Below are 15,925 nucleotides of genomic sequence, written 5' to 3' on the forward strand. Positions count from 1 at the left end.
GGAGGGCACTTTGAGTGAGTACGCCGTCCGTCGGATGGGACGTTAAACTGCGGACCCCTTGGCGCCTTTCGTAAAGAGTAGGCTAATGCCGACGCCGGGTTTCTCTCCACCCTTCATCCTTTCCTGTCCATCCCCTATGGCGCAAATGACCTTAGCTGTCGGTCGCCTCCCCTCAAAACTACTACTACTCCAGATAGGGCTGCTCTCAGAGAAATTGGAGAAAGCCAATTTGCCGCAGGGAAGATGCGGAACACCCGGGAGGTCGCACGGCTGGGCCGGTTCGTGGGACGTGGGCCGTCCGGCGGCCTTCTAAAGGATGGAAGACTCCTCACGAAGGTCACATAGTACAGCGAGAGGATAGCTCAGGAGTAAATGGAAATCAATAAGCATAGTGGCGAAAATAAAACGGACCAGGGTTACCTAATAAAGCCCTACACGAAACCATGTCGACCCAATCACGGCCAAATCCACCGTATTGAGGTAGGTTACCGTCGGTCCTGAGAGGGGCGAATCGATATTTCCCTGTCAGGAAAAATTAAGGTTCCATTTAAGTATCGGAGCAAGATCTCATTTTCAATTGAAAGGAAAAGGAAAAATGATCCGTAATAGGCAGTCAATAATCTTATTGAGAAAAATGTACTTACAGTTCCGAAGGGCACACAAAGGAAAACAAGTTTGGTGCAATCTCGAAATTTTCCTTAAATAAACTACTATCTAAGGCTTTTAAACAGATTACGGGCCTTAATAATTAATCAATCCTCAGTTTTTATTACCACAACACAAAATCGTTTTTTAATAGCCCCTTGTAATCACTATAATATGAAATACAATTGTTAATAGCTGTTTTGAGACCTAGCGTCCAAATCGACGATTGAAAAAACAAATGGGGAGCTAGTAAAAATTACAAAGACTTCTCACATATCGAAAGTCGCACACATATCGTCATATTTATAACTAGTAGTGTCTAAATATTTTCAGGTACTGCACACGCGAACAATCCTTTTGAGAAATAATATCAATTAATCAGGGCAAAGAAGTAAGTTTCAATGGTAAGTACATCTACTCTGTAAATATTAACGAAGAGATGGTTTACTTAGGCTCCTCTGGGAATGGAAATTTCCCCAATCATAATTGTAACAATTTGTCGTACTTCAATTCTCGGTTTGTATCGAAATCCATCCCATTTTTGTTTAACTATTCGTCTGACTGATAACAATGTTTACATCGCATCATAACAACTAGAAATTAAGAGAAAACCGTTACCTTGGAATTTGTTTACACTCAAATTTTACTACCATCCGAGTTATTATAAATCCTTCCTCGACATTGATTTCCGACCATCTAAACCTGGGCCGAAAAGTAACGTAAAGGTTTACAATATTATAATTTTATTTTAGTAAGTAAATGTTTTCACGAAATTAAGTCCCAGACAAATCATTTTGTGTATGGATGCAGTTGATTTGATTGTGAAAAAATATAGTCTGACGAATTTTCAGGTCATGCAAAGAGTCACGAAGAATTATACTAAGCCAAGTCCTTATTTTAATGGAATTTAGGCAATTAAATGAATGTGACCTCGGAATAAATAAAAATATCATTAAAATGATTTTCGTCATTAATATCATCGTTTTCTTTTCAGATTTATCATCCATTCATCAAAAAACGCTCGCCTGATTCCATACAAACATATTCGTTCTCAGCGTTTGTTTCTTCTATTGCCGGATAATTAATACATGTATAACCAAAGGAAAATGGTTGTTTTATGCGAAATTGAGTTGTTTTGTCAAGAGATATCATGAACGCAAAATATTTAATTTTTAGATTCATTGATACAAAACCATGTTCACTTCGTTGCAGCACTTTGGTTCATTCGCCTTCAGATCCTAAACTTTACATTAAGACATTTGGTCCAAAATATTTATTTATTCGTTTATGAAGCATACATAGCTTTCCTCGTGCCGTAAAATAATCCTACAGCAATGACTAATTGGAAAAAGAAATGTTTCGAAATCGTAAAATAAATCTCATACAAAACCCTCCCCTTATTACCGAATCCATTTTTTGTGTTTATTCAGATAGTGAAGTTTTCGTCCTGGTTTCACCCGCGATAACAACAATGCCGTGGTAATCAACGTCGGATATGATCCTGACACGTGTTGTTCTATCGATTTTGTAGTTTACAAACGTGCGATGGTTTTGTCTTTCAAATCGCTTATTATCACGGGAATAAAAAATTCCCAAGGACTACCGTTTGATTTCACGACATTGTTCCACTCCCGTGTTAGGGCATACCTAAACTTATTGCCTCCGAGAACGATTACTGTCCGACAACATCATTAACTCCGTCTTAGAAATCGTTATTTCTTCCAAAAAGTCATATTTATCCACAAGGGTGATTGGGAGAAGATATTTTTGATTAAATTCCCCCTGCCAGAGTACATATTTCTTTATATTAATTCCAGTAACGTCACGACCATTATATCACCAGTCTTCAAATCATCATAAACATACTTCAATCATAGGATTAATTTGGTGTAAATAACCACTTTTATAGTTAATTCTATCCTGTCCTCATATTTCTTCGCCGCATGACCCCTGTCCAGCAACAGGCGGCACTCTTCATCTAGCGACAACCACAAGTCTCAGTAAAAACAAGAAATAAAAGAGATATCTCAATTCTCAGAGAAACCTCCGACATCGAACTACATTTTGAAAATAATGACATTCTAATATGATGCAATAAATTCAAAGCAATCCAGAACACATTTAAAATTTCACAGTAATCTTTAGCGAGAATTAGGAAGCCTAGTGATTACTCTTTACGTTCCGATTACGTCTTTAATTAGAAAAACGGTTCAACCATTCAAATTTATTGCCGTTTTCAGACCCCAGGGTCAACTTACATAACAATGACTATTAGAGGGAGTTTACTTTGGTCATCCTCATATGAAAGTTATGCATTAAAATTAACATAAAGGAATGGGCCCCTTAGTAATTTGCATTTCATTTTTACTTATAGGAAGTCATTGATATCAACCATTATAGAAAATATATCGTAATTTCTAAATGGTGTTTACTTTCTTGCAATCGGCATTGCTCCTTGCAAAAATTCCATGGTTTCCGACAGGTTTCTTGGCGATGGATACCCGTTGCTAAAAGAATAAATATATTACGTTGAGTCTGGCTTAACTTTGTGGAATTCCATAACTATGATTACAAGATGCTTCATAATTGCCAAGCGATTTGAATGTGGACAGCGGTTTGAACGTATACAGCTCAGCATTGCAACACATGTCTTGAAAATGAAGGGTATACGTTGAAACCACGCTCGACAATATAATGAAATTGCATGAAAACTAAGCAGGTAACTTTTTATCATCATTATCGAATTCCACGAAGCTAAACCAACATAAAATATACTGAGTTCCTAATGCTAGTATGACACGCAAGGCTGTTATCCTTAAGAGATAGTCTTTAAAATACAAACTATCAAAAAGCAAATAACCGCAGGAAATTACTCAACAGTTATTTTAACGGAGTCACCACCTGATTTGTTTATTTATTCATGTACCCTGCAAGCCACCAATGGGGTGTGTGGCAGGAGGTGAATACACACAAGAATAATTTTTACCCGAACATGACCCTACCGTGGTCGGACAATGCTATTATGATCCCTCAACGTCCGTAGGAAAAACGACATCTTAAATCTCTATGTTCTACACTTCATCTCTCTAATTTTATTAACATGATCTCTCCTTCCGTAGTACGATGGGGGTAATGATACATTTTCAACATCACTGCTAAAGGGAGTCCCTTCCAATTTATGCAAGAGCTTCGATCTATAATTTAACCTTCGCTCCGTGAGTGATTCCTAGCCAAGCCACTCCAAAATTTTGGATACTCTACTTAGTTTATCACAACGACGTTTTTCAAATTAAGCTCCTCTACGCTGCACGCCATCCAAGTCGGCAATTAATCCAACTTCGTGATCCAAGAGCCTGATATGCACCCAAGAGGCGAATCCTTCACAGTGTAAGAATCTTTCGCCGAGAATGGGTTCAAACCGTTAGATATTCGAAATTCATAGTGTAAGAGGACTTCTAGGTAGTTTATCTGGTTAAGGCACTTGGCCGGATGCCAAGGATTCTTCATCGAATTTCGGTGATGGAGAATGATTTTTATTCTTGGAAATTCTCGAGGCTAGCTAACAAGTCTGAATACCTTCTTCAATACAGTGGTTGACATCAGAAGAGGCTCCTGACTAAGTGGATAGTTCCACAGAACCATTATCAAACGCGGCCGAGCCTGCTCCCCGGAAAATCTGAGTCAGAAAGGCGTCGAAATATTGGTTCGCGAAGAGGAACGCGTTTTTCCACTCTTTATACCGACCACGCGTGGAGCTGAGCTACTGCCTAAGGTTATGCGAATGAATGTGCTCTTAAGATATAAAGAAATCCACGAAGAAGGTCACTGCTTTCAAGAAACACAGCGTGACCAAAAAGCCCCAATCTACTACCTACCCACCGAGTGTCACCTGTAACCACTACGAACTACCCCCGAGTCATCAACCTCATAACTTAGGCAGATGTAGAAGAACCATTTAGGAGCACTTTTGATACTACGAGTGCGATTCATTTACAAGTGATCTTAAATGTTTCATTCGCATACTCTATCATGGAAGAATTAATTAAAAATTCTATAAAGTTAGCATCAGTTCATCTATTTAGGAAGCGTTTTCGATGAGAATGGGCAGAGTGGTGGAGACAATAAAAATTAAGAGAGACATTTAAAAAATAATTGCGTTGGCTAAATAAGTGTTTATACATAGTCGAGAGTTGATGGTAGTTATCTTAATCAAAGCTTCAAAGAAAAAAAAACTAGCGAAAACAATGAAATGGAACTAAGTTTTATATGGCTCAGAAACCTGGTCGTTGATGCAGGAGGACAAGCAGATACTTATATTGGAGACATTTGAGATTCGGGGGTGGAAAAGAATGGGAAATATGAAATGTGCGGAAAGGAAGATAAATGATGAAGTTACAGGCAAGGTAGAGAGGGTTGTTGGGAGAAATTTGAAAGCAAGACAAATAGATGCAGTAGATAGCGAGGGACAATGGTATTGATAGGACAGTAATACAGGGAAGACTGCTGAGAAAGCGAGGTAGAGGGAGGAAAAGAATTTGTACTTTGGATGGAATTAAAGGGAATAGAAAGTAGGCATAGCTAAATTATAAGTTGTTGTAATATTTAGTATAGGGTCTACGGATCTTTTGCGTCATATTAGTTCGGGCTCCAAATTACTGCAATGTGAAGTCCGAGGGCGCAACAAAAATCTAGCCTAATTCGGTAAACTAATGCTCCTAATAATAATAGTCAGCACAATAATGTAACATGATGTCCAACGCATATGTGGCAAAAGCTTCATTGATTTGACTTAAGTATTTGAACAGCGGCAGCCGTTGCAAATTGAAGCATGTTCAGTTGGCCTGTGGAGCACCACGCGACGCAATTGTGAGATTTTGCTTTCGCCTGAACCAACCGTCAGCCGATACCAATGCAAGGATACAAATGGTTTAGAGTTGGCTTTTTCCTCCCTATAGCTTAGCTAGGAGATGGTTTACAATTTTTGAAGAGGGGACAATCAATTTAAAAGAGGGATAGATCCGGAGCTGTAGTCCCTGCTCTTAAAGGAGTAAACATTCACACCACTGCAGCCATTGTGAGAGTAAATCGTCGAGTAACACCAACAGCACTATGGGAAATTTTATTTTTTCCAAAACGGTATCAATATATTAATTGCATGCAGGGAGTGTTTATGGCGGTGATTTTCCCAGACTGCGAACGACAGGACGTCCACATGCTGGTTTATTCACACTTGAAATGGATGTTGCATGGATAAAAGGAGTTTCTTTCGAAGGTTGTCACTGCGCATGAAGCATGGTTATATAATGTAGATGTTGAGAGCAAACAGCAGTGCTCTGTGTGGAAACTTATGGTATCACCAATACCAAAAAAGTCAAATTTATAGATTCTCAATGTGGCTCATCACTAATGTTGTTGCTGTATATCTAGCAAACATAAATATAAAATGTGTTCCTCGTCCCGTCCATAGTTCAGACTCGGCCTCTTGGGAATAATTTTTCTTGTTCCCTAATGTGCCGAAACTCCTTTGTGGAAAGTTTTTCATCATCCGAAGTAGGTGCAAGCGAACTCAACATGTTTAAAATTGCAACGGCCGCCGCTGACGCAATACTGGAGTTAAATCAATTATGCTAGTAGGTACCACGCACACTCAACACCGCGATTTAACAATAGAAGATTACATTCAAAATGTGCACAGTGAATTATACTAATTAAAAATTTATGATCACATTTAAGAATTGTTGAACATCCAACGATGTTATTCGGGAAATCTGGACAGCTGAAGTTATTTGCGCCATAAGAGATAGGTGTGCAATTTGACAGAGGTACGGTTTCTAGGAAAGAGCATTAGTGAGTATAAATTAAAGCATAAGTTTAATTATTTCACGCTTAGTACTGATATAAAACTGATATTCTTACACTAAAATTATTAATGGATTTAACACGTTTCCCTAACATAGGACTATCGCTGGTTAACCTCCTTAAATGGAGGAACTTTCTTCTGTGGAAGATGATTTATCCGGAAGCACTGGCTATGCACCACACAAATGACATCATGTCATTAAATATCGCTCTCCCTTTTATCCATCCGCGACCTCTGCACGTGGTCACAGAACGACTCTCTTTTCCGTTTTATTTAGAAATTCCATTCTTACGCAACGCCACAGACGCATACAAACACCTCTCATTGGGATTCCGCTCCTATCTTGCAGTCTCCATGCATCTCAACAAAACTCGGACTTCTCCATCTTCCCTTGGCCGGTGACCGCAAAATCCTCTCCCCGCCCCGCCCCCTCGACCTTCCAATCTATAGAACTTCACCCTTTGGCTTTTGATCGTCGGCTAGTGTCCGGCTACGTCTCTCTCTCTCTCTTTGATCCACTCTGCAGGGCACAAACCAGTCGACATCAGTGGAGTGAAGGGAACGGAAGCACTGAAAACATGACGTATAAGGTAAGTGTATAATTCCAACGCTATCCTTTCGAAATAAGGGTGATTTACTAATACTTTATTGATAGAAATGAGCTCATACGGCTAGTAATATTGAATGAATGTAAAACTCCAATAGCCGTAAACAGTTTACAAAAGTCTTCTAGAACAGTTTTTGCTGTTTACGGCTATTGGAGTTTTACATTCATTCAATACTAATACTTTTCAATGAAAAACACACTTTGATGTAGGATTATCTAATGATCAGACTTTCTTGAAAAGTATTTTAATTTCAACGCATATCAAGACGGTTGAACCACAAAATTACATATTTTTATATTCGGTACGCTTAAGGTAGTTTTTAGATGTAAAATAACTAAATACTACTACGTTTCTTAGCCTTGTCCAATACATCCTGACCCGAGGAAACAATAAATCCTTCTCCGGTACCACATACATTCTGCTACCGTTCATTCCGTCCACATGCCAATCAATTTTCTCCTCCTTTCAAACAAGCCAAGCATTCTCAATCCCTCCCCAGCATGCCTAGCACTTGTTAGTTTATTTTCCTTTCCCTCTATTTTAATATTTCCATCCATCTCCACATCCACATCTCAAAAACCTCCATTCTACGCCTGTCATTTTGACTTAACGACCGAGTTTCCGCGTCGTACGCTTTATTTCAAAATGTTTACTAACCTTTTCTTAAGACGCTAATTCAGCAACCCTTAATCAACTTGAGCCTCATAAACGTTTCTTTGTTTAACGTAATTATTTTTTGACGCCCCTACTACTTTGACCATATTGGTTTAAAACACTTCAACGATTGGTACACTGTGCCACCTGCTCTAATTTTTGTCCTCCATTTTTATGTTTACCTTAGCCTTCCTCAAAAAAATTGTAACATTTTTTTAATGTGATAATATTTCATATATCTTCATTTTCTTGCGTTCAACTCTCCTGTCTAAGCATCTCGAAGTTTTGGAAATGTGTTTTGGAATGAACGGTTGAGTTTATTGCCGACGCCGAAATTTGCACAACGGCAAGGAGAGGAGAAAACGGGTATTTTTTTCCAATTATTCTGCAGTAGCACAAGCTAGAGGAATTCTGGCTAACTTTTGCTTGTTTATGAAAAACGGGAGAGGAAATAAACATGGTGATATAAATTGCATTGAATTCGGTCCATGCGTTTTCCTAATAGAGCATACGGGAGCTGGAACAAGGTAAAGCGGTGATGAAAATTGCATTGAAATCAACCCACGAGTTTTCTGTGCAAAGCAGTTCAAAACCGGAAAGCGCATCGACGTTATGTAGTTACCTAGTGATAAGGTTATTTACCGACTAAGGTAGGTCTTGGATGGGCTCATATGCTAACAATACTTCTAAGCCTAACCTAACACGACACAGCGTGACGTCCTTGAGGTGGTTTCCTCCATGACTATTTGCACCAAAATCTCGGGGAAAACTTTTATTAATATGTATGACGATTGCTGATAGCAATTCAGTTGCTATTTATTCGTAGCCAGTGAAAAGATGCGCAATTTCAATTTGAACTATCTGATTATATGAAAGCCACCATGGTCGGAGGTGTGATTTCTTGGAAGAATCCTTGCCGAGGTTCCGGCTGGCCCATTAGCTCAGTTGGTTAGAGCGTCGTGCTAATAACGCGAAGGTCGCGGGTTCGATCCCCCCATGGGCCAATTTTTTTCCGAATTCGGAGGGCATCGTGTTGCTATGTCAGGCGAAATTAGAGTAAACTTACATTTGGAAACTTTGTTGTTCCTATTTTTAGTCTACCTTTCATGCTACGTTAGCTTATGTATGGGCACGAACTTAATGTGGAAGCATATAGATGTTGAGTAGCCGTAATTTTGATATTTCTTGAATGTGTAGCCCTAAGTGGACTCTTAGAAATGACGGTGATAAATATGAGTCTTACCATGCTGGTCAATTGAATGGGTATTATGCTAATTTCATTACACATCTTAGATTCGAATAATCAGAATAGCCATGATAACCCCACTAAATTGAACCCTTCTTAAATTCCGTATGTTTATTTCCATCCTTCATTCCATCCAACATGACCATCCTATTCCTCCCCAAACGCCCAACTTCAGATTTCTCACAACAACCTTCCCTCCTTCCCCAATATGCTATTCTCGTTTGTTTTCTTTTGAGTCCATCATACCTATGAGGAATGAAAAAAATTCTCGACTGGACATATTATGGTTTTCATTTTTTTATGTTTTGCCGTCACCATCGCATATTGTTGAAATATAAATTAACATCTGATGTTACCTCAAGTCCTAAATTCAAGGAAACTTGAGCTCTACGGCCTCGTAAATTAACAAAATAAAATGAAAAATCCGATAGCCTTAATAAGTAAGCACCACTCGTCCCGTAATGACAACAAAATTTTTTGTTGTTTCGGTTTCTGGGAAAAGAAATTCCACGACAATGACCAACCACAACCTCTAAACCTGAACACCCTTCTGCAGTAGTTTGAGGGAATGTTACTTCATCACCAGGACCTACTACAGACACAAACAATCCACCCCAACTGGGATCCTTCACAGGGTTAAAGGGACTCTATTAAGGATACTTGGGTTGAGGAACACATGCACACTATCCGTGACTTTTGAATAAGTACCACAAATAAGGACAAACAGAGCTGGTACACTCATGAGCACTCAGGAATACAATAACTCACACATTCAAAAAGGGTCTCACTACTGGAAGAATATTACTCAAATTGAGCAAAGATAGCAAAAAACAGGGAAAGATGAGAGTGTGCGTTGGATACGCGTATTTCGGTTAAAATGTAGCCCTCCTCAGTGAACTGAAGGAAAAAAGGACTTGAAACAAAAAGTAAGATAAAAAATTTAGGGTACTATGGAGATAGGTGTCAAGTACGGCATTGTTAGTTTTTTCCTTTAAATTATCCTTTCGGAAGTATGCTTTGCGGGAATTATTGCTAAAAAGTTTTATTTTTCGAGAACATCTGCGTTGAACTAGCGAAAGTGCCGCCGGATACGGTATCGGGGACCTTCGAATAAAATACGTACGCCCATATGACTGACGTCTTCGTCATCTCACTTGAAGATGCAGGAAAGAACGTTGCCGTTTATAGTTTTCCCGAAAAATATTATTATCATTTATCTCGCGTTAACATCTGGAAATTTCATCAACGTTCTCTTTCAACTTGTTCAGTGATCCTCTTATACAGGTATGTCTCCGGATGAGCACTAATTGTAAATTCGGGCCACTTAACAACCTTGATCAATGGTTCATGTGATTCTCTCATGGTATCAAAAATTCACTTCTGCTATATTCGTATATGAGTTAGTAGAATTGCAAACTAATTGCAATCTCAAAATGTGCCTGTATGTCCTGTATGTTCACTTTCGTAATTATAACTCTTGAGACGTAACTCGCCAGGTTTTTGGTCATATTCTAACCCATTTTATTTTGTCACAAAATACCTTTTCGCCCTAATACTCATATTTGAGCTGGATAATTAATGATTTCATTGATGTGAGAGATTATTTTTGCCGAAAATTAATAAGGCGAATAGCGAAGTCATAAATAATGACAAGTTCCACATCTACATGACGTTTTTCCTAAGATAATTCAGGCTCTCTTTTGATCGAAGGCTTGGAAAATTACTATTGCGTAGACCATTGAAAGAATATTTATGATATACATTGTCGTGTCAAATTTGCCAATATTATTATTCAAATCCAGATGATTTATCGATTTTGCTTTCAAGACAAAAAGAGTTGTCTCGCAGCATTTGTCGCTTATGAAAATACTATATTTTATCCAGTCCCATCTAGCTTCCTCTGTTAATTGGTTAAAATAGTTCTGAATAGTATTTTGTAATTACCTCTTTTGAATGTTGCACATTTCCATTGTACGCTCAATAATAAGATATATTTTTTGTTGCAGTCTCCACCATAATATTCATATAAGGCATCATCAATCAAAGAGTTTTTAAATTATGATTCAATCTGGTATCACGAAAATGATAGAACTTAATGAGTCTAAATTGTCTCAAGGTTAGTGAATATAATATGCCTTGATATCGATACTTTCTTAAATAAAAAATCCGTTCGAACGCCTACCACATTTTAAAAGGCTCGTAAACATCAGGTTCTCAAGCCTAACTCAATAAAAATGTATTTAAGTAGGAAGGAATAAACTACATCAAGTCGATCAGTTCTTGTATTTGGGCAGTATATTAGTGTAAAAAAATGGATTGTAATGAGGGCATCAGGAGAAGGATTGCATTGCAGAAAGAAGCATTTGTCTGAAGAAGACAATTGATGACGGGTACAATTAGCAAATATGCTAAGCAGTCATCAGTAAAGATTGTTAAATTTAGCCGCAAAACCACCATAACGTCTTGGAGGCCAGAGGATGAGTCTAGATCGGAGAGAGAGAGCCTATATTGAAATGTGGGCGTCGTGGAGAATGGGGAAAATAAGTTAGAGAGGAAGACGAACGCATAGGTTTTAGATAGAATGAGCGAACAGTTGCCAGGGAAAATCCACAAAAGGCCGAAAATGTGGATGGAGGCAATATTAGGAGGTGGTGGGCAATCTAAGACAGCGATAGAAGGGGAAACTTTGGTAAAGTGAGGTAGAGGAAGGAAGAAAATAGGCTTTCTAGATAGCATGAGGGCAGGCAGAATTTACGAAAAAATGAAGAAAGAAATATTTTGGGAAAAAGAATGAGGAAGTTCTTGTGATATGTAGAAGGTAATGCTTTCTAGGGACCTTCCAAAAACTACCTGAAATAGGTAGAATTACCTTGGATACCTATTTAGAAATACCTTGAATGAAAGAAGTGTATGTTCAGGCCCTCCGGCGGCTTGCTGAGTATTGTTAAGATTTAGATTGACATTATTATGTCTACAACGAAAAAAAGGGATGGGCAAAGAATAAGCAAGTACATCGCCGATAAATAATAAATAAATTTAAGTTAAAATGTGATAAATTCATTATTTCAATTATGCGCACGATTACAGTTCTCTACCGATTAAAAGAAATTATCTGTTACATTAAACATTTCATTTTCTGCACTTACGATATCTGGTGTCAAATGTTCTCGTAAAAAAAATGTTTTCTTTCAATTCAGAGAAAAACTTCAGAAGGGCCTAAATTTCGATTAGCTTCTTTCCACCCGTCATAACAAATATTTCCAATAACAAATTCAGCCACAAAACGATTACTTTTTTCCGAAATGGATGGTATAAAAAAACTCCTTCGGGACGGATTTGAACCAGCGACCTATGGATATCCATGTCATTCCGTCTACAGTCCACCGCTCTACCAACTGAGCTACCGAAGGCCTTAATGCATTGAAGGAATTTTTGGCGCACTATTCATATGGTTGATAATATCGTTTGTAATTAGTAGGAAAAGTAAATTTGTCTTAGCACGTGAAAAGGACGCACACATAAAGCTTGATGTGGTCTGCAATTGAAATTTGTGCTTCTATGGAGACCAAACTCAAAAGAGTGACCTTTAATTCTTTTTCCACTACTTATTTCTTTTGCCACTACTTAGGTACAATTGATCTTTAAAACGGGGTGGGAAGTTGCCGGGAGAAATCAGAAAAAGGCAGAGACCACGGATAGAGGAAATATTAAAAGGTCCTTGGTCGTTAACTGTCATTACAGAAGGAATAATGTTGGGTAAGCGGGGCAGAAGAAGGAAGGAGAGTATACTTTTTTTTAATAAATAGAATGACTCGAATTAATACGAACTGGCTACGATACCTTCTGCTTTCCCCGCAGAAACCAGTCACTACCTATTTTTATCCGTTCGCCGACAGGCCACTTCTTATTCTTACGTTTTTCGTAATTTTCCACAAGGCTCTCACTTTATTATCACGGGTTTCTCTTCAATTTTCTTCCAGTGTCCAATGTCTCCATCTTTGTCCATCTATCTCTTTCATCTCCTTTCGGTTATTTCAGCATCTTTACCTGTCCTGTGTTCTTCCTCAATTATTTTTTAAATTTCCATATTTGATTTTCATGAATCACCCCTAGCATGGTGCTCCGAATGTTTCTGGTCTCATCTCCACTTTGTCCTTCGGAACAATTTTCCAAACCCAAAGGCTAAGTCACGACACTCCCAATGCTTCCGAACTACGAGGGTCATCCGGAAAGTAGTACCCGTTCGTGCCGCATGAAGTGCTGACGACGCGAGTAGCCGCTGGACGAGGTCAGATAGCTTCAGTGGCTTGTCTGCCTTCTCTGAGCCAAGTTGCGTGACGCTAGCATTGCCTGTGTTGTTTCTGTGATTGTTTACAATGTTTAAAAAAATTGAGAACGCCGCCAGTTGTGAAGTGAGGGCAGTGATTAAATTCCTCAATGCAAGAAACGTTCGCCCATGTGATATTCATCGCCAATTAAAGGAGGTGTATGGAGACAATGTAATGGACGAGTCGTCTGTTCGGCGGTGGTGTCGCAACTTCAACATGGGGAGGGGGAACACACACGACGATGAGCGTTCGGGGAGACCGTCTGTCATTACAGACCAACTGGTGAGCTCAGTTGACGAATTCGTGAGGAACGATCGGCGCGTCACAATTGATGACATCTGTGAGCATTTTCCCAATGTTTCTCGAACAATTGTTCATGAAATTGTTAAACACCATCTGCATTATGCAAAAATTTGTGCAAGATGGGTCCCTCGCGTATCTCAATGAGCTGGCGGCGAAGGACTATGCAGTAGGAATACAGAAACTTGTCACACGTTATGACAAATGCCTTAATTTGCTTGGAGATTATGTTGAGAAGTAGTTTAAAGTATCCTCTTTCAAATAAAATTTTTTATGTTTGTTAATATTTACTTTTGTGTCTTTATTTCACGAACGGGTACTACTTTCCGGATGACCCTCGTACATGGTTACTTATCGCTTCCCAGCATGCAAATCTCTTCGTGTGGTACCTCCTTATTCACAGACATGATATGAATCACTATGTCAAGTTTCACCTCGGCCTCCTTGGACGAAATTTTCTCTATCACTCCCCCCTAAAACTCTTTTTTTTAGCTAAGATCCTTAGTTTGAATTTTTCTCGTTTGGAAACATGGCATGGACGTTCTCAGTGCTTTTATTAATTTTCTCAGCACAAGGTCATGGTCATTCCACTAATAGCACTCTGAACTGAATTTAAACGTATCACTTTTTGCTTGATTTTGTTACCTCGAAACGAAACCATGGCCGTGAAAAATGAAACTATACGCGGACGTTGCAATTTTATTTCCCTAAACTTTTGAATGCGTAAATGCACGTCTAAAATCATATTTATCAACGTAAAAGTTCATATTTATGTTTGACGGCTGGCACTAATAATCCCTCTCGGGTGATAGCGGGTTATTGTGTAGATGAATTTGTAGTTGGTAATTGGGCCCAAATTTTTATGGCAGACCGTGGATAAAGAGTTTGAAAAAAACAGGAATATTAGCATTCCGGCAAAGAGGACTTTTCACTTTGATGTCGCTTGGAAGTAATTGCGAGATTCGTCATCGATATGCGTGACCTCAATTCCGATTGAAATTTTATCAGCCCGAGACGCTCCGCCACCAGGCTTGCATTGATAAAAAAATTGCCGATTGAATATTATTATGACCTTGTCAGTCGCGAATCAATTCAGGGCAGGAGCTTAAACTCTCCGCTTCTACCTTCCCACACATTTGTTCACACATTTGTTCCCCCGGCCCTTCCAAAGGAAAGGTGTACAACGAACTGACTTACAGGAGATGCTTACTTATTAATGGCATCTTGCATACCTGTAAAAACTACTGCAAAACACCGCGCTTTGAGAAAAAATGCATTTATAAAATTATCTGTGGCCTCATTGTTTTATCTGACCCTTCGATGATAGAGTTCTTTTTGTTACTAGTAACTCATGTCGCAAGCATAGAGGTGTATTTTGCCCTAGATGTCGTATTGCATTGGTTTATATTATCTTCAGTGGTAGTAGTAGTATTTAGGGGAGGCGACCGACAGCTAAGGTCTTTTGCGCCATTAGGGATGGATAGAAAAGGATGAAAGGTGGAGAGAAACCCGGCGTCGGCATTTGTCTGCTCTTAACGAAAGGCGCCAAGGGGTCCGCAGCTTAACGTCCCATCCGACGGACGGCGTACTCACTTTCACCTTCACAAAGCACCTCAAGTAGGGATCGGGATACCTCTGAAAAATATTCGATGCCGCCGGGATTCGAACCCGGGCTGAGTGGGAAGCCAGTACGATGGCCACCGCAATATCTCGATCCCCTGCATTATCTTCATTTAAATACACATGTATTACGTATCGGCAACTAACAATAGAGCAAACATTTTTAATCTGATGTTTCAACCCAGGTGTGGTAATCATTCCCTGTCACACACTATGAGTTCCATGATGTAGATACATTATTTTCACTCTCAGTGAGGCATTGTTTCATGTTACGTGTATTACTCCAGCATCCACTGGGATTCAGGTTATGCCTTCACGCCTATGCATCATCTATTGGGCATTACAAAAATACTATTTAAACAGGAGAGTTTTTCAAATTAAGCATGGACCACTATAAGTTACTGAAGCTGTGGTTGACATAATCCCTATTTTTTTAATAATTTCACATATTTATCATTCACTAGTACATTAAAGAAAAATTTAATTTTTGATATTGTCTGCCTGGTGAGGGAAATTTCCCTCCTACTAACCCAAGCGATGGCTTGTAGGGTTCCTTGAAGAAATACGGACGCTGCCGCGTCCACCCCTGTCCGCCCAATCGATGAACTAAATATCCCGTGTGCTGTTCCGCTCATTGTCTGCTCTCTCTCACCCCTGGAGTGAG

The 15,925-nt window shown here is 39.1% G+C and overlaps 1 protein-coding gene and 2 non-coding genes across 4 annotated transcripts in view; 2 read left to right on the top strand and 1 right to left on the bottom strand.

Annotated features, from left to right (window-relative positions):
• Positions 1-6,877: 6,877 nt before the first annotated feature.
• Positions 6,878-15,925, top strand: part of LOC139700989 (lipid storage droplets surface-binding protein 1-like) — a 45,371-nt gene continuing 36,323 nt past the window's right edge. Inside the window, exon 1 of one of the 2 annotated variants that reach the window (XM_071599536.1) lies at positions 6,878-7,095. In XM_071599536.1, coding sequence (XP_071455637.1) covers positions 7,084-7,095 — 12 coding nt within the window. In that variant the 5' untranslated portion in view covers positions 6,878-7,083. The remainder of the gene's footprint in view (positions 7,096-15,925) is intronic. The other variant, XM_071599534.1, reaches the window with a different exon arrangement.
• On the top strand, positions 8,698-8,771 carry TRNAI-AAU (transfer RNA isoleucine (anticodon AAU)). Its single transcript has one exon. It is a non-coding gene; the product is annotated as a tRNA-Ile (tRNA).
• On the bottom strand, positions 12,335-12,423 carry TRNAY-GUA (transfer RNA tyrosine (anticodon GUA)). The gene is given in 2 exon segments: positions 12,335-12,370; positions 12,387-12,423. It is a non-coding gene; the product is annotated as a tRNA-Tyr (tRNA).

This window comes from Hetaerina americana, unplaced genomic scaffold (assembly GCF_022747635.1).
Source record: "Hetaerina americana unplaced genomic scaffold, ioHetAmer1.1.p SCAF_11, whole genome shotgun sequence".
NCBI classification, from domain to species: Eukaryota; Metazoa; Arthropoda; class Insecta; order Odonata; family Calopterygidae; genus Hetaerina; species Hetaerina americana.